The 27,777-nt window shown below is 37.5% G+C and overlaps 1 protein-coding gene across 2 annotated transcripts in view; it reads right to left on the bottom strand.

Moving 5' to 3' along the window:
• Positions 1-27,777, bottom strand: part of HMG20A (high mobility group 20A) — a 47,827-nt gene that overhangs the window by 18,865 nt on the left and 1,185 nt on the right. The window contains exons 2-3 of one of the 2 annotated variants that reach the window (XM_010955218.3): positions 13,355-13,466; positions 4,281-4,373 (exon numbers count right to left, since the gene is read on the bottom strand). In XM_010955218.3, the coding sequence (XP_010953520.1) occupies positions 4,281-4,369 (89 nt within the window). In that variant the 5' untranslated portion in view covers positions 4,370-4,373; positions 13,355-13,466. The remainder of the gene's footprint in view (positions 1-4,280; positions 4,374-13,354; positions 13,467-27,777) is intronic. The other variant, XM_010955219.3, reaches the window with a different exon arrangement.

Below are 27,777 nucleotides of genomic sequence, written 5' to 3'. Positions count from 1 at the left end.
AACAGAAGTGAAGAAAAGGCAGGAGACAGCTGGGGAGGCATCAGCTCACGGCAACAGAGGGAAGCACCAGCATTGTCCAGAAAGACAGTAAGAAGAACAGTCAGAACAGAAGTCTGATGGAACAATCTATTTTAGCAGCAAGTGTTAGAAGGAGCTGGGAAAGGCCAAGGAGGGCATTAAGAAGCCCAGGGGAGAACACTGTCATCGAGGCCAAGACAGCAAGACTTTAGAGAAGGGGGTGTTAGACAAGCAAAAAGTTGCAGATGTCACACAGACAGGCTAAAAAGTATCTGCTAAATTTGAAGACCTGAGGGTCTTCAATCTTAGGCAGTACAGTTTTAGCGGAGTTATGGGAATAAAAACCAGATTACAGTGGACTGAGATGAAAGCAGATGCAGACTGTCCTGGAAAGGAAAGAAATTCTGTTTTTCTGTCCCTTTCTAGAAAAAATAGATGATTTAAACTAGGAGGTTCCTACATTTTTGAGGTCCTTTGAAAAAGAGTAGGTAAGAGAAGTTATGAACTCAATGCTAATCATGTTCTCTGAAAAGAGGTGCCATCAGAGATCCAGTCTGATCTTGGCAGCTTTGTTTTCTAAATATTTCAATCATTCTGGATGTCTTAGGATGTCTTGTTCTTTCACTGTTATCCTTCATTTCAACTGTGCCATCAATTTTTAAGTTACTAACTCTTGCACATTCTTATTTCAGTAAAACACGAAAACTAGGTACGGGAAAGAGTACCAATCCCGTGAGTCCCTTGACTGAAATGTATAGGGATCAGAGGGAGTAATTAAAAGTGTCAAATGCCTTAGAGATGACAAGCTGAATGAAGACTGGGGGAAAAACAGGCTCTTTTGTTCCTGTGAATGAATTGTCCATGCTCTTAGCTAGTCAACAACCCTTCCTCTTGTGCGCTGGATCCCACACCCTCTAGCCCACTCAAAAATAGGTTTTCAGCAATTCTGCCCTCTTTTGGCATCACCAATTCTTTCCTCTCTACTAGATCAGCCTAATCAACATATTAAATGTGAAGTTACTACTCTTATCTACAAAACAAAACACACTTTGACTCCACTTCATTTTCCTCCTTCCCTTTACAGAATTGTTTACAGAGCAGCCCCCAACCCCCATCCAAGGGTGATACATTCCAAGATCCCTAATGGAAGCCTGAGACCGCAGATAGCACTGAACCCTGATTTCTGCTCATGTCTTCCACCACAAATTTAATGCCTTTTCTATCTTAAGTAAGCACTTATCAGGTACTGGGGTTGCAACTCTTGCCGTTTGAGATGAGACAGCAAAACTAGCACGAATTTCCTTCTCCTTCTTCACAATTCCACAGATAGAAGATTCATTCTTACCCTAGATCTTAGCAACCTCAGCATACTTTTTCTTTCCTTACTAAGTCAAGAATTTTCACTTTTTCACTTAAAGGAAGCATATTAGAGCTTCTCTTTGGCATATCTGAAATGCTAGCATTAACACTCTTGTGCTTTGGGGCCATCATTAAGTAAAATAAGTTACCTGAACACAAGCACTGAGATACTGTGACAGTGCGTCTGACAACAGAGGCAGCTACTCAGTGACTAACAGGTGGGATACTCTGGACAGAGCGATGATTCACATCCCAGGCAGGACGCAGTGGGGTGGGACACTGTGAGATTTTATCACACTACTCACAATGGTGGACATTTTAAAACTTATGAATTGTTTATTTGTGAAATTTTCCATTTAATATTTTCTCACCGGGGCTAACCATGGTGGGTAACTGAAACTGGAAAGTGAAGCCACGGATAAGGGGGTACTCACTGACTTCAATTGTTTTACTGGAAAGAACTGTTTATACTTATTGACTTCAATTTCTCTTCTTTCATTCTGTCTTAAATCCAACCCAAAGGAGGTAAGTGTCTACAGCTCTTGACAAGGTCACCGATGCCTCCATGCTAAATCCAGTGTCATTTCTCAGCCCTTATCTTACCTGATCTTCCAGAAATCTTTGACACAGTTGATCTCTTCCCCTTCCTTGAAGTACTTTCATTACCTGGTTTCCAGGACCCTGTACTCCTCCGGTTTTTCTGTTACCTTTTTAGGTGCCCCTTTGAGTCTTGTTTGCTGACTCTTTCTCCTCTCCCTGACTTCTAAACGCTGGAGTATCCCTGAGTTCAAGTGTCAGTCTCTTCTCTTTTCTATCCACACATTGCCCCTTCCTGTGGGGATCTCAATCAGTCTCATGGCTTTAAGTATCAGCTGTATGTTGATTAGCTTCCAAGTTCCCCTTTCTAGTCTAGACAGCTCCTAACTTTCGAGATGTCAAGTTGCCTATAAACATCTCTGCTTGGATATCTAATAAGCATCTCAATTTTAAAATCTCCAAAACCAAGTTCCTAAAATTCCCTCCCCTACTCGCTCAGTCTTCCCTGTCTAATTTCAAGGAGATCCCAACCCCTCAGTTGTTTAAGCCAAAATTCTGGAGATGTCTTTTGGACTGCTTTTTCTCCCTTCTCACATCTCATCTGGTCTTTCAGACAAATCTTGTTTGGCTTACCTTCAAAATATATCCAGAGTTCTATACTTCTCACCTCTCCTAGTCCTAGTATTTTGAAACCCCCTCCAGGTTTCTGTCCCTACTACTCCACCAAAATTTCTCTTGTCAAAGTCACTAGTGAAGTTCTTCGAGTCATCATCCCTCACCTGGATCATTTTAGAGCCCTAACGGGCCTCCTTGCTTCCAGCCCTGCTCCCTTCTCTCTATTCTCAATATAGCAGTCACAGGGACACTGTTAGAAAGTGTCAGATCATATCATTCTGCTCAAAATCCACCCATGCCTTCCCACCTCACTCAGAGTAACAGCTGAAGTACTTACTCTGACCTGTAAGACCCTACAAGATCTAGTCCCTTGCTACCCAAAGTACAGGCCTCCCACCAGCAGCACTGGCATCACCTCAGACTGTCTGACTCAGCATTTGCATTTTAGTAAGATTTCTAGGCAGTTCTTAAGTTTTAAAGTTTGAGAAACACTGATGTAGCCTGTTACTCCTCCCCCTGGTATACTCTGCTCCAGCCACACTGGGCTCCTGGTTATTTCTAAAAGGAAGAAACACTCCTACCTCAAAGCTTTCGCACTCACCGCTCCCTCTGCCTAGAATAATCTGCCCCCATAACTGCAGGCTAGCTACCTTACTTCCTTCAGGTCTTTATTCCAGTCATTTGTAAAGCTTTTCTGGGCCACCTGATCTAAAATGGCACCCCAAGCCCTTCCTATCCCTCTTCCCTACTTTATTTTTTAATCCAGTTTTCTTGTCAATGTAGTATGCACTCTACTTATTTATCCTGTTTATTGTCTGACTTCCCTAGTAGAATTTAAGCTCTGTAGGGGTTGAGATTTTTGTCTGTTTTGGCTATTGCTAATATCTAGTGCCTGGAACAGTGTCTGGCACACACAGACACTCAGAACATTTTTATTGTATGCCTTGGATTCAGCAACTAGGTAGCTTTTAAAAAAGTCTTAGAGAACAGTTTCATCTGAATACAATCAGAAGGCAGGTATTAATGAGTTAAGAAATGAATGTCAGGAAAGGAAACAGAATTACAAAGTATAATTTTTTTTTAAAGAGCCCTAAGGAATATTAAAATAATTCATCTTAGGGATTAGCTAGTACTTCAATCTATTAGTGAATACATTTCTTCTTTAGCAAATAACTTCTAAATAGAGAAGATAAAAATTCAAGTGGAACAGAGATTTTCAATGGAAGAGGGACTACTGCTATTAGCCCTTTTCTATATTCCTTTATATATCATCCAAAAATACCAAAGACAAGAGATGGGGGTGGGGAGGGACAGAAGTCAGCTAGAGCTCCTAGGCATCTTGAATAAAGAACCATAACTAAAAATCTGATCTTAAAAAAAAAAATCTGATGCTTGGGAGAAAATTATTTTAATATCTGTTGCAATTCAGACAGAAAATGGATTTGGCGTTCTGAGAGCTAGCTCTGTGGCAGGTATTTCCTTAATGGTGACTATGTAGTTCTCTTAACCGGGAGCCACCGATGTCTCCTAGATCCCACGTTGCTGTTCCAGTTCACAGGAACCAGAGCACTGCAAATGACAGCTGAATGCAGATTACAAAGCAGCTCACAATGGCTTTCATTCCCTTTACAAAGCATAACAAACGTACCTTCTATTTTTATGATCTAAAACTGCCTCTTTAGCACCTCATACGTTGTCAGAGCTGTTTTGAAGCCTAGGAAGAGGCCCAGTGTCCCAAAGCAGCTGCTTACCCAGTTGTAGCCAGATCATTACTCTCCTTGGAGCCATCTTCATCTGCAAAAAGGGGAGGCAGGGTGGAACTAGTCATCAAGGTTTCCATCTCTCTGAAAGGAAAGAGAATAAAAAAATAATTAATGGCTTAATTACTTCCAGCTCAAGTTCCACTAATTTAAGAGCTAGCCTTCCTTAATCACATCAGCAACAGAATAGAAACTGACCTAAATATTTTCTTGACTTGGACACATCAATTTTAGCTTTATGGTTAATGGACTTTTAACCCTGGCCTTATCAACTGACCAGGCTAAAAACAGATTTTCACTATCAGGACACAGGTTGGAAAATTCCTTTTTGTTCATTCAGAATATCTTCAAAAGTATTCTTCATTTCCTGTAAAAACTGTTAAGCAGAGTAACTCAGAAGCAATGCAACCCTCAGCAAGTTATTCAACTTCTTTGAGATATAATTTCACCACCTTAGACACAGACGAAATTGCTGACTTAACCTACAGGGTTACTGTGAAGGATTAAACTGTAAGTGCTTCATAAACAGAGAAAGGTTAAGATGGTAAGTGCTTGAGTATTATTATATAAAGAAACGTATTGTTATTACAGCATTACAGTTTTTGGTCCCGGATGAATCATCTTTAGATTAAATGGTGACAAACTGAGCCCTCCAAAAGGAAATAATGCAAAGGAAGTGCAGGATGGAAGGCATACTGATGTGGTTCAAAATTAAAGTAACCACACTTCCAGGCCAGAAACCTGCTCCACATCACCATGATGACCAGTAGTCGAAAGAGCATGCACCTGGGTACAGGAAACAACTAAGCTTAATTGAAGAAAACAAATAAATCACAAGGACTTGAGGTTACAGAATGAAAGGATAAAAGGACAAAGTGACAAAGAGAGTAATTTCATTTAGCATATCACTACAAAGAAAGACTTTTCCCTTCCAAGGCTTACCACCAAGGGCTTCACCCCGTAGAGCTAAAAGCAGAAGCCTTCCATTCATCATGAAAGTGATATTCAAACAGAGCATTCAATAGTGACCCCACACATCAGCCACTTAAGTGAAACTGAAAACCACTCCAGGAAAAGAAGTGCCTCAATCAACTGGGAGAACTGAGAAGCAAATTACAAGCATTCACTCAGGAGCTCCCCTGCACTTAGCTCGGGTGCTGCTGCTAGGGAGACCGGTGAAGCAGCAACTGGAAGGGAAGCCCAGCAGCCCCGAGCAGAGCTAGAATCCGCCCCGCTGCGGTGGGGACACAGAGACAGTGCACGTGACACCGATGCCACATTCCACATGCTCAGTATAGTCATTCACTTCCAAAATGGTAACACGGATGATTTGCTTCTTATTCTTACTTTCTTGTTTTCACTTCTAAATTTGTTACTTAGCAGGCCAAAGTCCATAAACAGCTTAATGTGAAAAGATGAATCTCTGTATATCCATTACCCATTACAGTGCGCAGAGCGTGGAAGGCAGAGAAGAACTTCCTACCCATCCAGAGTCAGGAGCTCCTGCACGTGCAGGGATGCTTGCTAAACCCTGTTCATTTCCTTCGAGAGAAGGGAGTTTACAAGTGGCTCTAAGAAATATTGCGAAGTTGCATTCTGGATGTTTTCTAGGATAATCTTGACCCAAGTGTACTTGCGTTTTAATTCATATTATGCACAGGCTGTAACATCACCTCACATCAATATTCGTTTTGCCAAAAGCAAACTAATCAAAACTAATCAATTAGATGCCATTTAGCCTAATTACAAACCACAAGCAAACATTCAACTATCCAGGTACATATCCACAAACATTAAAGGGACTCATTTAACTGGCTCCTTTTTAAAAGTCTCCTTAGAAGTAAATGACTTTACAAGAACCTTAAGATTCAGCATTTGAAGCTCTTAGCATCCCTCCTACACCTCAAAAGAAGATATATTATCTGGTGGGGGACAGATGAAGTGTCTTTTCATTCACTATGCCATCACGACCCTCTTCGAGTATTTCCCAGATATCTGTTGTTATTTTTTGAAATACGGGGAGGCAGCTGGACAACACAACCTTAACAACATATAAACAGATCATATAAACAAAGGAAGTTCAGAGAACACACATTTTTTTGCCTTTTTTTCCCCCTCTTTTGTTTGTTTTACTCAACCCATATGGCTTCAGATATATTTTCTCTAGTGTTACTGAGTAGTTAGGTCCCTAAGAAATGAGTAATAAAGTGGGTGGAAGGTTAAGGGGCCAAGATCAACAAAAGAAGGAAATGAGGAAAAAGTCTAGTGAAACTCAAAGGCCTCTAAACTAGTCCAGTAAGTTGGAAAATAAAATGATTCCTAAGAATTGGCTGGGATCCTGCAAGAATCTGCTTTCATATGGTCCATGAGGGGGTGATTCAAATTGAATCACAGCTACCAAGCCACTGATTGCCAAAAGCCCTTCAGTGTAGCATCTGTGCCTGATAATGTCCCAGTACAGAGGTCACCCTGAACTTAGAAATTCTATGTAAGGCACTCAAGAAATGTAATGAATGCTGCTCTGGAAGGGGAAAGAAGGGAAATATATACAAAGGCAAAGCGATACACAAGTTTGGTTTTCCGCTGCAGTTTACAGAAGCAGGTTTATCACACAGATGTTTCCTTGCAGAAGAGATTCACCCAGTGAAGGCTTCTACCTCGAGGCCTCAAAAAATGGTATTACCTTGGGGTTTACACTTTGAACCAGGGTCCAGACTGTAGCTTGGAAACTCAAAAACTCCCTCTAACACTAACCGCTCACTGAACAAACTGATGTGTAAAACAGTGCCAAGTTAAGTATTTTAATGACAATTATACAAATTGTAATGAGAATTGTATTAAGCCACTAATCATAATCAGAACACTGCTTTGCTCAATATAGGGCCAGAATAAAGGAACTTAGGTGGAGCCTAAGAATTGTTCCTCAAGTAAGATCGTTCTAGTAGCCTTTCCTGACAAAAGGTATGATCTCAACAATGAGACCATGTTATTCCAAGTGTGTGGGACAGTGCTGGAAGCATCATTTGTACTTCTGCTTTTTTGGGGTGGGCTCTTTTCAAGAGCCCTTTCCCTACTTTACATAAGTCCCCCTTCCTTCAGTCCTCTTGTGGAATCTATACCAATCTCTGATCATCATCTGCTGTCATTTCAGTCCCACAACTGACCGTTAACCACACAAACCTCTTTGCTGACCCCTGGCTTTCCCTTCTATGTCTGGCTTATATTCCATGGCTACACTTCAAATACTCTTTTGCCAACACTCTCAATTCCTTTGCCGTGTTATTCTATAACCTACATGTAGATCAACTCTGAGTTTTAGCTCAAGATAGTGTTTGAGAAAAATCACAAAATAAAGAGTGCTACTATAAATTTATGGTGTCCAACCACAAGTGGGCCCTTAATGCTCTCAGCAGTCATTCTGCATGTTCTTAGGGGATTTCCCAACTGCCACATCAGCTCCATCAAAATTTGCCAATCAATTTAAACCTAACTCACTCAAACCCTCCCACTTAGCCTCATCTCTTCAAACTTCCCATCCCTGACTCACACCAAAAACCATCCTAAATTGTTTTATTTTAGAAGCATGTAATTCACATACCATAAAAGTCACCCCTTTAAGTTGTGCAATTTGGTGGCTTTCAAATATTTACAAGGTGATTTTCATATACTATAACCAACACCACAATTAATTTTAGAACATTTTCATCATCCCTAAAAGAAACTCACTACCCATTAACAGTCACTCCCCATTCTCCCCTCCCCCTAGGACCAGATAACCACTAATCTGCTGTCTTTATGGATATACCTATTCTGGACATTTCACGTAAACGTAATCATACACTCTGTGACCTTTTGTGTCTGACTACATTCACTTAGTATAAAGTTTTCAAGGTTCATCACATTTTAGCATGTACCAGAGTTTCATTTCTTTTTAGGGGTGAATAATATTCCATTATATGGCTATACCACATTTTGTTTATCCATTCATCAGCTGATAGGCTTGGGTTGTTTGTACTTTTTGTTTATAGTGAATAATGCTGCTTATGAACATGTGTGTACAAGTTTTTATGTGGACATGTTTTCAGTTCTCTTGGGCATATACCTAGGAATGAAATTGCTGGGTCATATGGTAATTCCATGTTTAACATTTGAAGGAACTGCCAAACTGTTTTCCAAAGTACATGTACCATTTCACATTCCCACTAGCAATGTATGAGAGCTTCAAATTCTCTATATCCTTACCACACTCTTCTGGAGTGCTAAAGAAATATCAACTCCAGTCTCTTCTAGCTTTCCACATGGGCTAAGGGAAAGATACAATTCCAGTCCTGTTCATCCATTCTGTCCCACCTAAAGGGGGAACAAAACCTGAGAAGCATTGGTGAAGTTCACAGTCCAGGAGCATATGCTCACCAAAAGACTGAGACCTAATCATGGTATTACAGAATGCTTCTTTTGCCCCTGAACCTTACCACTATATCACTAAAGGCATGTATGCATGATGTATGGTATCCCATGCTCATGGATAGGAAGACTCAATATTGTCAAGATGTCAGTTCTTCCCAGCTTGAGCTATAGATTCAACTCAATCCCAGTAAGTTATTCCATGGATACCAATAAACTGATTCTAAAGTTATATGTAGAGGCAAAAGATTTAATAGCCAAATCAATATTGAAGGAGAAGAACAAAGTTGGAGGACTGATACTACCTCAACTTCAAGACCTCCTTTTAAGCTACGATAATCAAGATAGTGAGTTTTGGGGAAAGAAAAGACAAATAAATTATTGAAACAGAATAGAGAGCCTAGCTAGAAATAAACCCATATAAATATAGTCAATTGATCTTTGACAAAGGAGAAAAGGCAAAACGATGAAATAAAGATAGTTTTTCAACAAATGGTGCTGGAACAACTAAAAAGAAGTCTATCCAAAACATACAGAGAACTCTTAAAACTTAACAATAAGAAAATGAACACCTTGATTAAAAAATGCTCATAAGATCTGAACAGACTCCTCACCAATGCATATACACAGATGGCAAGTAAGCATATGAAAACATGTTTAATATGTCATTTGGGAACTGAAAATTAAAACAATGAGATACCATTAGACATCTATCAGAATAGTTAAAATCCAAAGCACTGTCAACACCAAATACTGGTGAGGATGTAAAGCAACAGGAACTCCCATTTATTGCTGGTAGAAATAAATGAAAATGGTACAGCCACTATGGAAGACTGTTTGGTAGTTTCTTATAAAACTATTCATACTCTTACCAATAATTGTGTTCCTTGGTATTTACTGTAAGGAGTTAAATACTTATGTCCATTGAAAAGCCTGCACATCGATGTTTATAGCAGCTTTATTCAAAATGTCAAAATTTGGACACAAACAAGATGAGTAGATGAGTGGATAATCAAACTGTGGTACATGCAGATAATGGAATGTTATTCAGAGCTAAAAAAGAAAAAGTAATAAGTTATCGAGCCATGAAAAGACATGCAGGAAACTTAAATGCATGAGTTAAAGGACCCAGTCTGTAAAAGCTACATAGTATATGATACCAACCACATGGCGTTCTGGATAAGGTAAAACTATAGTAAAAAGATGAGTGGATGCCAGGGGTCGGGAAGAGGCACGAGTGAACATGCAGAACACAGAAGATTTTTAGGGCTGTGAAACTATTCTGCATGATACTGGAATGGTAGATATCTGTCATACATTTGTCAAATCCGATAGAAAGTACACCGCCAAGAGTGAACCCTAACGTAAGCTATGGATTTGGGTGATGATTACGTGTCAGTGTAGGCTCATTGACTGTTAACAAACGTACCACTCTGGTAGGGGAAGGTGACAGTGGGGCAGGTTGCACATATGGGGCATGGAGTATATGGGAACTCTTGTACTGTCTGCTTAATTTTGATGTGAATCTAAAACTGTTCTAAAACATGTTTATTAATTTAAAAATTAATGTAATTATACAATTTATTGTAAGATAGACCTGAGGTTTAGGAATAAATACAACTGATTTTGATATGCATACAATTTAACAGGAGCAGGTGAAAGTACAAAGGCTTACTAGGGAGCGGTCTACTGCTGTGAGCATTTAGCTAAGAGCATTCAGTAGGCTGTGGGCATTAATCAATATATTTTACAGAGGTAATAATAACACTGGCTAATCCTACCAGGCAGTTAACTGGGTTTCAGCTAAGTGAAATTCAGTTAAGAACTCTCTCACTGTAGGTTTTGATGTGGGAGATGAGGGGGCAAAAGATAAGGCTAGATAATTTGGGAGTAATTAAGTACTTACTTTTTGTGGGAGTGGGTGGGATGGGGGAGATAATGAGTTTAAGGCTTAGGGTTGTTTCAGTGCCTAAGAAGGACACGAGGAAGTGTGTGTTTGGCTGGGTGCTGGATGGAGTGGGCAGAAAATGTGGCTCTCTATTCCCAGAATCTAGAGCCCAGGCTCCTATGACTATTGTTGATTTTTAAAAAATGTAGTAGGCTAGTCTAGGAACTAAATAATAAGGAGACTCATTCATTCATTCAACAATTATCTATTGAGTATCTAACATTCTAGGCACTTTATATGTACTGGGGATACAGCAGTAATCAAAACAGGCAAAAATTCCCACCCTCATGCAGCTGAGTATAATGAGACACAGACAAAAAACAAGATAAAATAAGTAAAATGAATAATGTTACACAGTGACAAGTACAAAGGAAAAAAGAGAGCAAGGAAAGAGGCCGGGAAGAGGGTGTCTGGAATTTCAAAGAGAAGCCAGGAAAGGCTTCACTGAGGTAACCCTTGGGGAAAGACCTAAGGAGGTGAAGGAGAGAGTTAAGCACGTGCAAGGACAGATTGGCCCAGGCGGGGGGACGACTCATGTGAAGGAGTACCCCTGTATGACCGAAGGAGGCAGCAAATGTGACTGGACTGAACCAGGGGCAAAAATAGTGGATGAACCTGACTGCTACAGGGAACCAGACAATATAAGGCTTTGTAAGTCATAGTAAAGAGTGGCTTTTACTCTTAGATGAGAAACCACTAGAAAGTTTTGAGTAGAAAAGGTAGGGATCAACCATTTTTTTAGGATCACTCTGATTGCAGTTTTGAGAACACAAGGAAGGGTGGAGAGGGTCAAGGGTGGAAGTAAGGAGATTATTAGGAGTCTAATAATCCAACTGAAAGATGATGGATTGGATCACAGTTGTAGTAGTGTGGGTGGTGAGCAGTGGTCAGATTTTTGGTATATTTTGAAGGTATAGCTAATTTCTAAGTTCAAAGTAACTGAAAAGAATTAAGAATAGACTGTATCGTGGTTTGCATATATTTTAACTGTAGTCTTATTACCTGTCTAGTGATAAAGGGTGGGCTATGCTGGCAATATATTACTTGCAATTTTTTTGAAGTTAAATATAGTGGGTTTTTTGGGTCATAAAGGAAATAATCCAGCTTCCATTTAAGGCAACACTTGTAGAGTTTATATTTCAACAGCAAACATTTGTTGAGCACCTTTAGTGTGTGACTGAGATTGTTCTTGGTGTCAATTGTAGCTGTGTTTTACGGAATTTTGTGGTCTGTTACTCTCCTTGGTCTAGAGACACTGTTCTCAGGCAACAATGAGAAGTGGGAAGAAGAGGCCATGGTTAGAAACAAACATAAACCTTCCACCATTGTTTATGAGTTTTTGAAGTAAGAGTTTTATAAACTTTTGAGTTAGATATTTTCTAAAGAATATGGAAGTACTAGATCATCAAAAGAAACTGGACACAGTTTAGATTTCTTTCTAGATAGTTTGATCACTGTTCGTGCATTTTTCCCCCCTCAGTGGAAGCTTGATGGAGAACTGTTACCATCAGGACACAAAATATGTCGTGCTTAAAAAAAAAAACACACAAAAACCCCACTAAACATCTAGAAATAATGTTTTGTATTGTGTTGAAGCACAGTGATAACACAGAAAATAAAAAACATTTTCCTCTGCCAAAGCAAAATTTGTCATTTTACAAGCAGGGTGTTGCCTTTTGAGGTCATAGTCCTCATATTTGGCTTTTTCATGGTGCCTGTTGGTCCCAAGTTGCCCTTCCTACACAGCCTGTTCAAGCACTGCTTTTATTATTAGTAAACAAAGAGATAACTGCCCAAGTAAGAAATTTCTGGACCAGTGCCGGATCTAAGAGTTAAAGTAATCCAATAAAACTTAGCATTACTCCCTTTAGCATAGAGAACTTTCCCAATTTCCTGGGACACTGGGTTACTATGAAACAGCAAAAAGGTAGGTGTGTAGGAGGCAGGGGTGGAGGAGTGCGAGAGGGGGTAGGCAGGAGTTGGGGGAGTGCCAGGACAGGTGTACTTCATTTTGGAAGCCATATGATATATAAAAAGGTATTTTCAATGATAGTCAATTTTATAATTTAATTTTATATCTGGAAAACAGAAGCAATTAATTATACAAGTACAGAAAGTCAATGTTCTCGTTTGGTGAAGATACATATGTGTATTTTTTCACTCACTTCTTGGTGATTCTCATGGAGGGCATATCAGAATAGAGGAATTTCATGTTTACCAAGAGGCAAAGGAGTTTTAAAATAGCTGAAAAAACAATGATTTTCACAGTTCATTATGTGTCACTGTGTTAGGCATTAGAGACAGAGTAAATAAGAGTGACAAGAATCTTGTCCTTTTGCAGTTTATAATCTATTGGGGGACAGATTGGCAAACAGCAAAAGAAAAATGGGAAGGTTGTAGCAGTTGATTCATGTAAAGTTTGTTTGTTTGTTTATTAAGATGAGCAAAACAGGGAAGAAATACAGATGAATTGAAAAGTTAGGGTGACCAGCTAAGATAATCACAACTTATTGTAATAAATTCACTGAGCAAAACCTGAGAGGGAACACTTAGCTCAGGGCACTTGCATGTTTGGAATCCAGACTCGAATCAAGGAGGTAGATAGGATTCTTTTTAAAATAAAATGATTCAAGCCTGGGGTCTGAGGAAAGCAATACATGAGGAAGCAGAAGCAACAAAGGTCCTTAGTATCTTGACCTAAACAAAAACTTACTAGTTAATAGCTCTAGGGCAAGGGTCCTTACTGGTTCAAGGAACACTGCTCCTCTGTTTTCTTACATTTTACTCTGCTTTCTTCAGTTCAAACTTGCAGCTGTGAAACGACACTGCAGAGAAGAGATGAAAAGAATGTTCCTTTTTGTTACAGTCAATAACTCCCAAATTGTTTACTCTTTCAAAGCTGAGGAATACTAAAAGTAAGAGATGATATGTTGGGAAGAAAGTCAGAGATCACTTATAAAATCTAGTGTAATAAAAGGAAATAGAGCCCATCAAAGTGTTCTTCATTTTAATCAACTTAATTTAATACAAATTAAATTCTCTTCCTAGGAAGAATTCCTAAAAGAAGAAAACAGAGAACTTTGGGTAGTAGGGAAGTCTATCTCCAGACAAAAGGTGAAGACAAAAACAACAAAATTTTAGTTGCGGGAAGGCCAAGCAGTTACTAGTCTTCACTACTTTGAACAATAAAATGGAATTCTCAGTTTTCCTCACAAAACAAGTAGGCAAAATTTCAGTTTAACAGAACAATTTAAACAAAACAGAGAAAACTTAAAACTCACAATTAGTTTGCTATATTTTGCTTTTGAATCCCACAGCTGACAGTGCTCAGGACGTCAGAAAATAAATCAAATAGCCACGGAATTCAAACCTGACACATTTAAAGCTTTAGAAGACTAGTTTCCCAGGCAGTTTTCCTTTAACTCCCCATTACGATAAGGCTCCTACCCTCCCAAGGCAGTTCTGCTCAGGTGCCTAGATGTTATCTTCCTGGTTTACAAGCTACTGATTTTATTTCCTTTGTTTCCAGGCGAAACCAAAACAAGTTTAAAACCATGTTAGCAGTAAGCCTAACTGAGGGGTAACTAGACTAACTCATTTTAAGATTCTTGGTGTTTAGTGTATTTACTAAAATCTGACAAAACTTCTATTTCCAGAGTGGCTTAGTGCTGTTCAAAGGCTCACTTAGTCCAGTAAAGCAGGACTGTGTCCCAGGAAATAAGAACGTGCAGAACGATTTGTTTCGCTCTTCTCTCTGCATTAAATGCATTCACTTGCCTGCATGAGCCAGTATTTCTGCGAACAGAAATCTACTACAGTGCAAAGTAGAGGCATTGTGTGATTTCTGCTTTCAGTACCCTCATATGTCAAATGGTGCTAATAATACCTTCTCTGTTTAATGCAAAAAGATACTGTGAGGATCAAATTTTTCTTTATGCGCTCTGCAAACAATAAAAGAACGTGAAAGCTATTTTTACTTATTATGTTACAAAGTTTGCAATGAAATACTTATGAGAAAATATACAGATTATAGTTTTATCAAAAGAACAGATACATAAGAAAAAAGACTGGAAGGAAACACATCAAGATGCTCAAAGTAATGTTAGGATGGTGAAATTACAAGTAATTACTTTCCAGTATTTGTTTTCACTTCCCAACATTCAGTAATACGTTGTTACTTTAAGGAAAGAGTAAAGTACCATCGAAAATCACAGACTTTAAACTTAAAATTTAATTTCACACACAATACATGAATACGCCTTCTTTTTAAAATTTTTGACTACACATAGAGCTGAATTCCCTTTGACCAGACTCTCCCCTCTCCTCTCCAGAAAATATACTGTTAGAGGAACTTCTAGCTTATTGCTGAAATGAGCCTTAGAGATAATTTCTAGTACTATACTCATTCTCTTCCTCGCTCGCTTGCTCGCTAGCTCATTGTCTCTCTCTGTCAAATCAGAATCAGCCCTACAAGGCAGAGAAGAGTAAACATGTCTAACAGGAAGAGTATGAGAACACAGTTTATAAATTTTGCTTTTGAATTAAAAATGAATTAAGAAATTGATTTAAATTCTGCATTCAAGTTTATAAAAGAATTTTTAACACAAAAATAAGTGTTGGAAACTATTAAGAAACCAGAAGAAAGTATCATGTACTCCCAAGGCAATGATGTATTTCCCTGTGAGTGCATGATCACATAGCATAGGTTAGGTTCATCCTCCTGACAGATAACTGACACACTTCAATACTGAGAGAAAAAGAAGGGCTGTGACTTCCTCCTCCTCCTCTACAATACAGCACAGAATGAGTAATTCCTATTATTGGCTAGAAGTATATGGTTAACTCAATTTATGTCCTGTTAACCTTCTAGATAAAACTACATGACAATACATTGCAATTATCATACAAAAGTCCCATTTAATTATGAGAAAACAGACCACAATCTGAACTTAATAAGGCTAGGCATTTCCTTGAAAGGTTTAATTCTGAAAATTATCATACATCTGAGGTTTTGATAAATGTACATTCTTATGTCACTGGTAGGAAAAGTAACAAGCTGTTTATGAATAAACATAAACAATGTCATTTTACTTCTTGTTGATATTATCTTGAGATAGACCTCAAATATAATATATCGATCCATCTCTCATTCCACTGTCATCTCTTTCCCTTCAAGTATTTGACTCCAAATCTGGCTTACATGAAAAATTTAATCATTACAACATGTTTTTCATGGAAGCATTTTCTCTGGAGGTATTTATTATTATTACAAAGTCTCTTCAAATATCTAATCTGACTCTTGGTGTTTAGCAATATTAAAATATTTAAGAGACAAAACTGGTAACTTAAAATCAAGAGATGTCAATGAAAGCTATGAGGAAAGAAGTATAATTACAGTTTTCCACAACAAATTCACTCAAATTTTGGGAGAGGGAGAACCAAAGCATCTCAAATTTCTGATAAAGGATTATGCGCTATATAATCTGCAGGGAGGCAAACTGAGGCAGTAGGAAGAGCTCTGAACTGAAGTCAGGAAGTCTGATTCTGAGTTCAGGCTGTGCCACCAACCAGCTGTGTCTTCTGGGATCACTAAACCATTCTGGCCAAGTTTCTTCATCACTAACAGTTTGCCTGTACAATCCTTTCATAGCTCTGATTGCCCTTTTACTGCTACAAGGTCATCTTCTCACTGTTTTGTCCTTGATTGCACAGAACAGAATAATCAAGACAGACCCAAGATTATCTACAGATAGATTATTTGCAACATGAATATGCAAAATAAAATACTTTCATTTCATGACTCTGGGGAAGTTTTGAGGCAGAATATAAAGTAATAATGAGAAGGAAAACCTACTAATAATAATGCTTTATTGTAATCTGAGACAGAAATGCTTGCATGGCTATGCTCTTCAAGAGAAAAGGTGCCATGAAATTGATGGTTTTATGGAGCTGGTGTAGAAACACGGATGGATTAAACGCTTGAGGACAGTGAAGGTCATCTATCAGACTGAACCAGGGAAATCTTATAGACTAAAGATTCTCATCAGCAACAATGCACACTGCTGCACACTGCTATGCTTTTCTCAACCCTTCTGGAGCTACTGGCTCTCTCTTTTTATTCGTCTAATTCTTGGCATTGGTGCTGTAATTTTTTAATGTTAAGTGTCTGTCTTCTCCATGGAAGACACCATGCTCTGGATATCTTTCTAGCTTCTTCAGGTGTTCTGGTTCTCTTGCCATCATTTTAACCTCTGTTGCAACAATGACTATTCTTTTTTCCTTCAGATATAAATATACTCTGTTCCTAAAAAAGAAAGAAAACAAACAAAACTCATAATAATACCTTCCATTAATTTCTATCTTTCCTTATAAGCAACTGCCCCTTCATTTACCTTTTCTTTATAACCAAACTACCTGAAAGATTATTCCAGTCACTGCTGCTACTCACTCAATCTGAAACACATGGTAATCTGGTTTCTACCCCTAACTCACTCTACTGACTATTCTCAGATACCAGTAATCTCTAAATTGCTAATTTCAATGAACACCTTTTAATCTTCAACCTATTTGGTTGTTAACTGGCATTGGATGTTGTAAATGAGTCTTCCTCTACAAATTCCACTTCTTCCTATATGCTACCCTCTTTTGTTTTTCTCTCTCATTTCCTTAGCCATTTCTTTACACTTTGGCCTTTTTCTCTCTCTCTACATGTTTTCCTAGTGATCTCAGTTTCAATGTTTCAACAACCACGTATGACATCTAAAACCAACTCTTTTAAATTCCTGGTCTGTATCTCATATGGCAAGGAAGATAGCTTCCTTTGGTGTGCCACAGGCTACTCTCACTTTACACATATAAAGCTGAATCTGTAATCTTTTCCTCAAAATCTGTTCCATCTCCCATGTTCTCTATGTCAGTTGAGGGTTCTCTACTCTGTCACTCAGGCTAAAGACCTGGGAGTCCTTTTCAGCATTTCCCCGGCCCTTCTCATCACATTCAGTCCCTCACCAAATCCTGTTGATTCTGTCTCCTCTTCTATGTTCCTGATGTTACTGTCTCAGTTAAAGCCTTTATTTTTCTTGGCCTGAGGATTCTAACAGCCTCCTGCCGGTCCTTCCTGCCTCCAATCTGTTTCCACACAGCTGCCAGTGATCATTCTAAAATACAAATCTAATTATGCATATTATTCCTCATTTAAAATCATTCAAGAGGCTACCTACTGTCTTCAGGTGATTTATACTTTTTTCTTCTTAAAATTCTGTTTGAAAACATAAAAGTTATGCTCATTTTTGAATGTCTTACAATAAAGATACATTATTTGATCATTAGAATAAACAATAAAACTTTGCCCCATAATAGTGACCAACTTTAAACCAGTTGTGGGGTCAAGAAAAGGAATCTTGACATGTTTAAATGAACTGGAACACAAAAAGTTTAATTGAAAATAATATACTAAAAAGAACTAAATCTTCTCTAGATTGAATGCACATCTTTGGGACCCTCTATTTGTTCTCACATGAAACATCTTAAAAATTTACCCCTTTAGGGAATTAAGATTCAGCTGACTTGCTAATAAAACCCTTACAGAGATGACAAATGCTGAGTGAAAAAAAGCAATCCTGACCTCCTCTTCTTTTTAAGTAAATAAAAGAACAATAAACCATAGTTATACCTTGTTTTATTGTGATTCACAGATACTGTGTTTTTCTTTTTACAAATTGATAGTTTGCAGCAACTCTTTGTCAAGCAAGTCTACTAGCACCATTTTTCCAACAGCATTTGCTCCCGTTGCATCTCCATGTCACGGTTTGGTAATTCTTGCAATATTTCAAACTTTTTCATTATTATTATATTCGTTATGGTGATCTGTGATCAGTGATCTTTGATGTTATTACTGCAAAAAGATTATAACCTGCTGAAGGTTCAGGTGATGGTTGGCATTGTTTAGCAATGAAGTATTTTTAAATTAAGATGTGTATATATTTTTTAGACATAATGGTATTGCACACTTAATAGACCACTGTATAGTGTAAAAATAACTTTTAAATGCACTGGGAAACCAAAAAATTCATTTGACTTGCTTTGTTGCCATAATCACTTTATTGCAGTGGTCTGGAACTGAACCTGCATTATCTCTGAGGTATGCCTGTATATCAAATAGCTTATGTCCAGGAAATAAGCATAATTATTAAGAAGACAGATGAAATAAATGAGTATCATAAGATTTAATGCTCAATATACATAACTACTTATGCTGGAACTTACTATTATTTTTTAAACTAGGAAGATTATTTTCCACAGTATCATATTTAAAGACATGCTTTAGGTCTTAAAATTAATAGGTTATCAGATAGAGTAATTTCTAGTCTCTCCCATAACCCTTTTAATTACAGTATCTATGTTCTCTCCTGCAATATCTGTTGCAATCAACTCCAAACCTCTTGAGAGCAAATGTTATTCAGTATTATTGTATGTGAATTACCAAGTAAGGTAGGAGAAGCTGTTAAACCAACTGAGATCCCATGATGCCAGTTAAATTTCAATCTTTGTTCTAGGCTCCCAAAACATGTCAGCACTATTGTAGTAAAGTAGGTTATAAGTTTTGGCTGATGTGATTTGCTTGAGAGACAAAGAAAGCAGAGTGCAGAAGAGACTATCATAGGCCACAGTAAAGTAAGTTCAGAGCTGCAGCTACAATTTGTTTTTTATTATGCATATTTATTAAGTACTGAAATAATAAACATGAAGTCCAGATAAGGGCTGAACACACCAGGTTAAACACATGTGTTCCCTACCCTCTAAGAGGGCATAGTTTGAAAAAAAGAACAACTTAATACCTAGGAGGGCAGAAGCTCTCACAATCATTTTACTATATTCACTACTTTCTAAAACAGTTCATAAAATGGTGCACTACTGAACTTAAATCCACTTATTCTATTTGAAAAATAGTGTTCTGAACTTCACATCTTTGAACTCAAGCTTCCTATTGGATGATGATCAATTGTTAGCTACCAGGATAGTGTCCTTGATATATAAAAATGATTGGTGTTTCACCACTGGTTAGGCCCTTTCTATTTTTAATAAGTAGGATGCAATTATACCAATTCATCCTTAGTCTTCTACCTGGCCCCCTGGAGCAGCAATATTCATCCACAGGGCAGCACCCTAAGGTAGGAGGCAGCTGGAGATCAAGGCTAATCCCATGCACCCGGATTATTTTATTACATGATGGACATTAAGCTACAGACAAAAACTGAGCTGTAATTTCTAGTGTGATAAGGTTTTACTTACCTAAGTAAACATTAAACTCTTCACAGAAAGGAATACAACTCTGTGGATGGGTCACAAAGGCATAGAAGGGAAAGACGGTACCACTGTGTCTACTCTGCTCTTTACCAATGATAGTGCTGTTAGACAAAACTGCTAAATAGGAAAAGATACATACTTAGTAAAGGCTGACAGCTAGAAAGATACAGCTGACAATAAATGAATCTATACGTTATCCTCACTATCATGTATTGCTGGAGAAAGATTTTGATTAAACTCCAGGGAGAAGAAATCGGCCAAATGGAATTTTGCAAGTGGTATGTTTTACTAGCAAATCAATGGCTAGAGCTGACGTTGTCTTTCAGGCAAAATAAAGCTGCTCTTTCCCCTTTCTAGAAATAAACAAAAACCACCCCATTACATTTATTTAAGATAGCCTCTAAATTGGCAATTAGCTTGAGAAGACTGTTTTCACACATGGCAGAGTTCCCTGTACTTACGTCTGCCCGCTCCCTCTGTAACCGTCATGCACCATATTTCTGTATTGCTGTAGTACTATAGGAAGAATTTCAGAATTCCTCACATTCTTTCTCTAGCTCTAGAGTCAGCGGTTTACACTCCAAAAACCCAAGAACCCATGGTAGCAACTAGAGGATTATGAAATTCAGACACTTACTTAGTCATACCTGGCAGCAGACATTTATAAATTCTTATGATTTATAAACTTCCCAATTTCACTGACCTGAGCATAGCTATGTCTGATAAATCTGCAAATACCAATAAACAAGTGAAGTTTTAAAAATTATTTCACTAAGAATTAACAGTTTTGCAAAGGCAGAACTAATAATGACGGTGATGATGTCAGAAACTTGCCTTTTCTAAGCATTCAGAATTCTCATTCTTTTTGTGTCACTCCCCTTCCCCACCATGGCCCTGGACCTACTAATATGCATAAGAAACATTCAGCATGTTTTTTCAGTTTATGGCAGAATTCTAATTCCCAGGCTTTAGAAACAAATAAGAATACCTCATTTACTATATATTAAGAAATATAAATCCCTAAAACATATCCTTTTTTAAAAAAATTGAAGCAAAATTAATTTACAATACTGTGTTAGTTTCAGATGTATAAAATATTTCCTTTTGAAATGAAATTTACCTAGTAGTAAACTAGTACACAGTACTACCTAGTAAACATTTTTGTCATGGGTTTTGAGAAATTCTAGTGGCCTGAAAGCTGTTTCAAAATGTTGGACTTATACTTTCATACCAAACATACAAGTAAGCATCTCATTTTACTGAAATTAGCTTAAAAACAATAAAAAATTTAATTAAAAATTAGATCTAAGATGAAAACTCAAACTCTCTAAGAAAATGCAGAATATGTTGTAATATCAAATCATAATAGCTCTATATATCTTATAAAATATACATGAAGACATTAGTATTGTGAAATGTGATCATTTTTGCCCTGTGATTAAAAGGGCTGTCATATATTTACTTTGGTAGCATTATGGCATATTTATGTGACTAAAATAGCTAATAATCTTTACACAAACAATTGTCAGTCTCAGTAGTAAGCAAGTGCAATTAGACTACCTCTCCTTTGTAGGGCTCTAATGTTTAAATTAAAAAAATGTTCTGGAAAAGAAGACAAGTTGCTTAGCCAAGACTGCCACTGAGAACACTCTGCCTGGAGTTTTCAATAGCTCCAATCTAAGAAACGTGGGCAGGTGTATTCCTCTGTGGGGGCTTAAATAAAATCTGCCCACAACTGCCAGTTTAGCTTAGCACATAAAATATACATCACTGAGAAGACAGGCTAATCACCAAAAACTGTCTCTAGGCATTACAATGGTTACATGCTGCCTTTCTCTGAGAGTAATTCTGAAGAAATAAAGGATTCAATCAGAGGAAACAAATAACCCCTCCACACTCCCAGGGGACAGGGCACGCGTATGAAATGGTTCCTGACCTATATAGTTTACCTAAGATGGCATGCTGTCTTTTCTCATTCATCATATATTTACCAAAACACATAGTATGTACCAGGCGCTTAGTTTAAGATACCAGGACAAGTGTCTTAACAACAGTGAACAAAGAGCCTCTGCTTTCAGGAAAATTATAGTTTGAGGTGAAAGACATTAAGCAAATACCAATAAACCCAATTTTAAATTGTGAAAACTGCTATGAAGGAAAAGAACAGAATACTATAGAATAACAGTGGGAGATGTCACTTAGACAGGTGGCCTCTGTGAAGAAGTAAAGTGAGAGCTGAATATTAAGTTGGTACATTCCATGCCAAGGAGCTAGCTTATCAGGACTTGAGGTGAGAAAGAACTTGGTGCTTTGGAGGAAGTGAAAGAAGGCTAGAGTGGGCTGGAGAAAAATGATCAGGAGAGGAGAGTAGCAAGGAGAGGTAAGCAGGGACTATGTCCTGCAGAGATGTGGGGTTATGTGAGACATTTGGGCTTTCACCAAAGTGTAAGAGCAAACTTTTGAAGAATTTTAAAGAGTGGCATGATATATTTATGCTTTCTAAAGGATCGTTCTTAAGTTCTGTGTAAAGAATGGATTGACAGTAAGAATGAATCCAGGAAGGTACTGTTGGGAAGCCACTGCAACAGTCTACCACAGCATGATGGTGGCTTAGAATAGGGTGTGGTAGTGAACATGTAGCATGGAGGGTGGATTCAAGATATATTTAGGAAGCAGAATCAATAGAATTTTGTAGTGGTCTGGATGGGGCGTGTGGGTGTGTGTCTGGTAGTGAGATCTCAAGAATGATCCTCAGATTTCTAATTGAGATATTAGTAGATATTTATGGAGATAAGATATATAGTGATAAGGAAGACTGGATATATCAAAAAGATCAAGAGTTTAAGATTGAATATGTTCATTGTAAGGTGCCTTTGAGGTATATGTCAACTTGGAAGCTGGCTACTGGAGTCTAGAGCTCAGAAGTCTGGGCTGGAGAGAGGAATTTAGGAGCTTCTCCAAATCACTGCCCTTGGTTCTTCAAATCACTTGCCCATTATGATTTAACTATTTTCATCATCTAGGGATAGTTTTAGAATCAAATGCTATTATCTTGGTCTAGTCTCCATTCTCCCATCTTCTCCAGTAACTTCACTGTTGATCAGACTCCCTTATAATACTTTCACCCTCTGAACTTAGTTGACCTGCACACAGAAAGTTGACAACATAACACATCTTGGACCCAATCAAGAAGAAATCTGATGCTTCCTTCAAGTTCCTAAGATGTCATTCTCCTTTGTCAACACCCTTCTAGTCTAAACATTCACCTCACTGCCTGCTTTATTAAGACAAAAGATAGCCAGAAACCTTTACATCCATCCTTACCTGATCCTCAACATACCTCTAGTCCTGTACCCAGCCACTTATATTTCCCTCCAGAATCTGAGGAAGAATTATCACCTCTTTGCTTTCCTTCTTCTAGCCCCATCCAAAATCCAAATTCTTCCAAATGTCTCTCTTTTTTAAAGGTATAATTCACATACCATAAAATTCACCTCTTTAACGTACGATTCAGTGGTTTTTAGTATATTGGAATACAAGGTATTTTAGTATCAAGGTTGTGCAACCATCACCACTATCTATCTAATTCCAGGACATTTTCATCACCTGGCTGCCCCCAACCCCCCAAGAAACTCCATACACATTAGCAGTCGCTCCCTATTCCCAGCCCCCAGCTCCTGGCACGCTAATATACTTTGTCTCTATGGATTTGCCTATTCTAGACACCGTATATAAATGGAATCATATAGTATATGGCCTTTTGTGTCTGGCTTTGTTCACTTTAGTGTAATATTTTCAAGGTTCATCCATTTTATAGCATGTGTCACTACTCCATTCCTTTTAATTGATGAACCATATTCCATTGTATGGCTATAATATATTTTGTTTATTCATTATTAATTAACAAACATTTGGGTTTGTTTCTATTTTTTTGGCTCTTATGACTAATGCTGCTACGAACGTTTGGGGAAAAGGTTTTGTGTAAACGTATTTCCAGTTCTCTTGGGTATATAACTAGGAGTGGAATTGCAAGTTAAGTATCTCTTGATATCTAAATTTACTCTTTTGCTGAGTTCAGATAACCTAGGATATCTCTCAATGCAAACAACTCTATACTGACCTCCCCACTCTACCTTCACTCAAACACCTTCAATCTTCAGAATCTTTACATATTAATTACAACTTAGTTCTTTCCAATTAAACTGAGGGCAGGAATCAATCCTCACAGGTCTAATTATACAGTAGGCGTTTAATATATGCTCAACATATTGACACCCTAAGATGCTCACAAATGAGAATGATGACTATTCACTCCTTCATTCCGCAGATCTTTAAGTGTTTGCTGTACGCTGGTCACTGTGTTTAATGTTGGGTATAAACAGTGAACAAAAGCTATTGATCAGTTTCATCTACTTCAATTCCCAATTCAACTCCACAAGTATTTACTGAATACTTATGATGTGAATGGCATTGTGCTAGGGATGACAGCAGACATAGGAATATGTTACAGTCTGCAGACTGTATGACACTCCATAAACTCTACTTATGACAGTAACAACAACAGAAACATACAACGGCAGCAGTAGCACTAGAAATTAAATGCCATAAGAAAAGAACAAAACCCTCTGGAGGGTCAACAGAGCATACATGGTTGGGAAAATGGAGAGAGAAGAGGACAGACAACAAAATACTTCTTAAAGCTGAAGATGGTACTTGAGAAAGGGCCACAAAGAAGGTGGCATTCTGACAGGTAAGGATTCCTAGGAAAAGAGAAAGTGTTTCACGCAGAGGATAGTGTGAACAAAGACAGAAAAGGCTGGGTACAGTACAGAATTTTTCAGAGAATAGTCTAGTTTGGAACGTGTAGATGGCTGAGAGAATGCTCTTGAATGTTAGGCTTAGTATTTAAATAGGTTTAGAAGAATGATTCCAAAGTCCTTGTTTAACAATTCAAATTATTTTCATGATTCCTTAACTTTTTCTTGAAACTCTTCTATTATGCTTATTATCTAAAGTGATCATGGAAATCAGTGATTTCTCCTTCCGCAAGGAACAAAAAATAAAATCTTGACAGCTAAGTGAGCATGGTTAGCTCACTTAGATCAGGGAAGGCAGAATTTCAATAATCCTAGCACAGCAATCCCATACTTTTGGGAGTACATAAGGCTTAAAACAGACATGCAGGCAAATCCCAACAGCTAAAATAACAGAAGCAAAACTAGGGTAAAAACAATAGCATTCATTAAGCTCCTAACGCCAGGCACTGTACCGGATGATTTACATATAATATACTTGATTCACCAAACAACATTTAGCTTTATGGCAAGTGAGGCTCAGAGACTCAATCAGGTAAATTGTTTGAGGTTACCAAGCTAGTAAGCTTAGCTAGTAAAATGTAGATACCACTTTTGAACACATGCCTGTCTGATCCCATATTTTCCCCACTGTTCACTGTTCACAAAGGGGGTTAGAATGATGCATGCATGCATCAATGAAAAGAGTTGACCATTTAACACCCTTTAATGGTTTGGAGAAACATTAGACTAAACTACTCAAAACGTTTGAATGGCTTAGAGATGAAGACCAACAGAGATCAAGTTTAGGGCTGCTTGTAGATCCAGTTTGAACAATGATCACGCTGTAGATCTCATTTGGTAATATCAAGGGAACAACATCCCAGTTTTGATTTGGAAACTAGAGAGTAAACTCCAAGAGAATATGGATATTTGTCTGTACACTGATGTATTCCAAGTCTCTAAAACAGACTAATATACAGTAAGCACTCAATAAACTTTTGTTTAAATAATGGCAAGTCATGAAAGGAGTATTCTCATTTGAATACTCTTGAAGGCCCTGAAATAGAGATAAAGACAGCAGAACAGTAAGTTTAAAAACCATTCAAATTGTTGGCATATCCTCTTTAATACTCAATCCCATGGCAAAAACAAGGAACTACCAAAACAAACATACAAAAAGGCAGTAGTTGTAAAACAATAGCATGATTTTACAAAGAAAGGCAGATAAAAGAATGAAAAGACACTCCTGCATTTTATATAGCATCTAACACTCTGGATAATCAAATTTCAGTGAGATGGAATCCAGAATTCTGACCTTCTGTTTTAATATTTCAGACTGCTGTGAGCAGTGTATTCAGTAACTGCTCTTGGAAGAGAAAATGGTTATCTAATCTGAACACTCTAAAAAAAAAAAAAGGACAATTTATTATTGATGACAAATAATGGAATGAAAAATCTCAAATTCCTTAATTTAAAGAAGTAACAGAGTACACTTACAAAAGTATTTTTCTAATTTTGATAGTATGTTTCTGTTAGAACATGCAAAGAAAACTGCAACAAGGAGCATTAAGAGAAAAAAAAAATGCCTTTGGAAGACTGCAAGCCTCTCTACCAGAAATACTTTTAAAGAGAATAAAAGCAGGTTCCATGCACTTCCCTCTATTTTCCACAAGCTTTTCCAATATTTCTTCTTTGATGGAACCAATGAATAACTGCCACTTATCACAAAACATCTTTCAGATACATGCTTTATAAATTGCTCTCTTACAAACAGACAGTTCTTCAAGCTGCTCAGGTCTCTCTGCTGCAACAGTGTTTCTTATTTTTACTATAGTGCATTTCTTCCAGGTCATAGAATAAAGACCAATTAAAAAAAAAAACTCCTTTGCTTTCCAAAGATAATTTCCTAAAGGCAATACTACTGTATCTCAATCAACATTTTTACTATCTTTTCTCTATCTATTTTATTTAGTTCCACAATCTTTACTTACTTAAATAATTCTTAATACTGTAGCTTAATAGTTTAATTTGTCAGGGTGATCATGTTTTCTTCTATATTACATTAAGGAAGAAGATAATGAACACTTTCTTTCTAATCCATTAATGCTTGCTTGAGGCAGTCTACATGTCCCTAACCTTCTATTAATAATGACACAGACATAATTGTGTCTTGTCTTTCCAAATTCTTCAGAAATTCTGTAGTCCTTCAAAAGATAACTCACTGATTTTAGGTTCTTAGTTTGTTTTTGTTTTAATGTCTATAGAAGGTTAAACCATGCTTTTTTTTTTTTTACTGTAACATTTAAGTTACAGAGGTTTAATTAACATTTTAGTTTAAAACACAGTTTCTAATAAACTCTAAAGGAACTAGCTTTTAAAAAGAACTAGAATTAAAACAATCTCAAATTCTGAGGGCAGATTACGTGACAACCTCAAAGGAAAAAATTCACAAGCCTTATTCTTTTAAAAAGTCTTGAAAGACATTACAATTCACTTGCTGTTCTAAAATTACTAAAGTTGTTGAGATTTCATAAGCTCCAAATACATTGATTCCTTCAGTACCCTCCTTACCCTCCAAATATTTTGGTACTCGAAAAGAAAAGCCAAGGAATCAAACTGTTGAGTGTTTATTACCACTTTATGTATAGTTTCTTATAAAACATTGAGAATATAGGAAAAATAGAAAGTTCCGGCACTCATCTTTTGTTTTGTGAGACAAATTTCTCCCCTACTTAAAATCTGAGCGGAATTTCATGATCCTTGCACCATGTCTGAAAACCACAAAGTGCAAACCCTATTTTTTAATCGGTGCTTAATTTAACTAAATTACAAAAGGGGGAAAATGTACTACAGTGCAACTTTCACATATGCTACATGTAAGTTACACGTAAGAATTTTTAAGGCTGAAAAGTGGTTTTCAGGCATAGGGCACCTGTAGCCTAAAATCAACAGGTGTAAGAATTTAACATACCAATCCTATCAGTTAAGGCAACATCAAGCAATTGAGTACTTCAGTATGATATTTTCACTCTGG

The sequence above is a fragment of the Camelus bactrianus genome, chromosome 27 (assembly GCF_048773025.1).
Source record: "Camelus bactrianus isolate YW-2024 breed Bactrian camel chromosome 27, ASM4877302v1, whole genome shotgun sequence".
Classification (NCBI taxonomy): Eukaryota; Metazoa; Chordata; class Mammalia; order Artiodactyla; family Camelidae; genus Camelus; species Camelus bactrianus.
The sequence above is the reverse complement of the archived record's forward strand: the minus strand, read 5'-3'. Positions and strand labels throughout refer to the sequence as shown.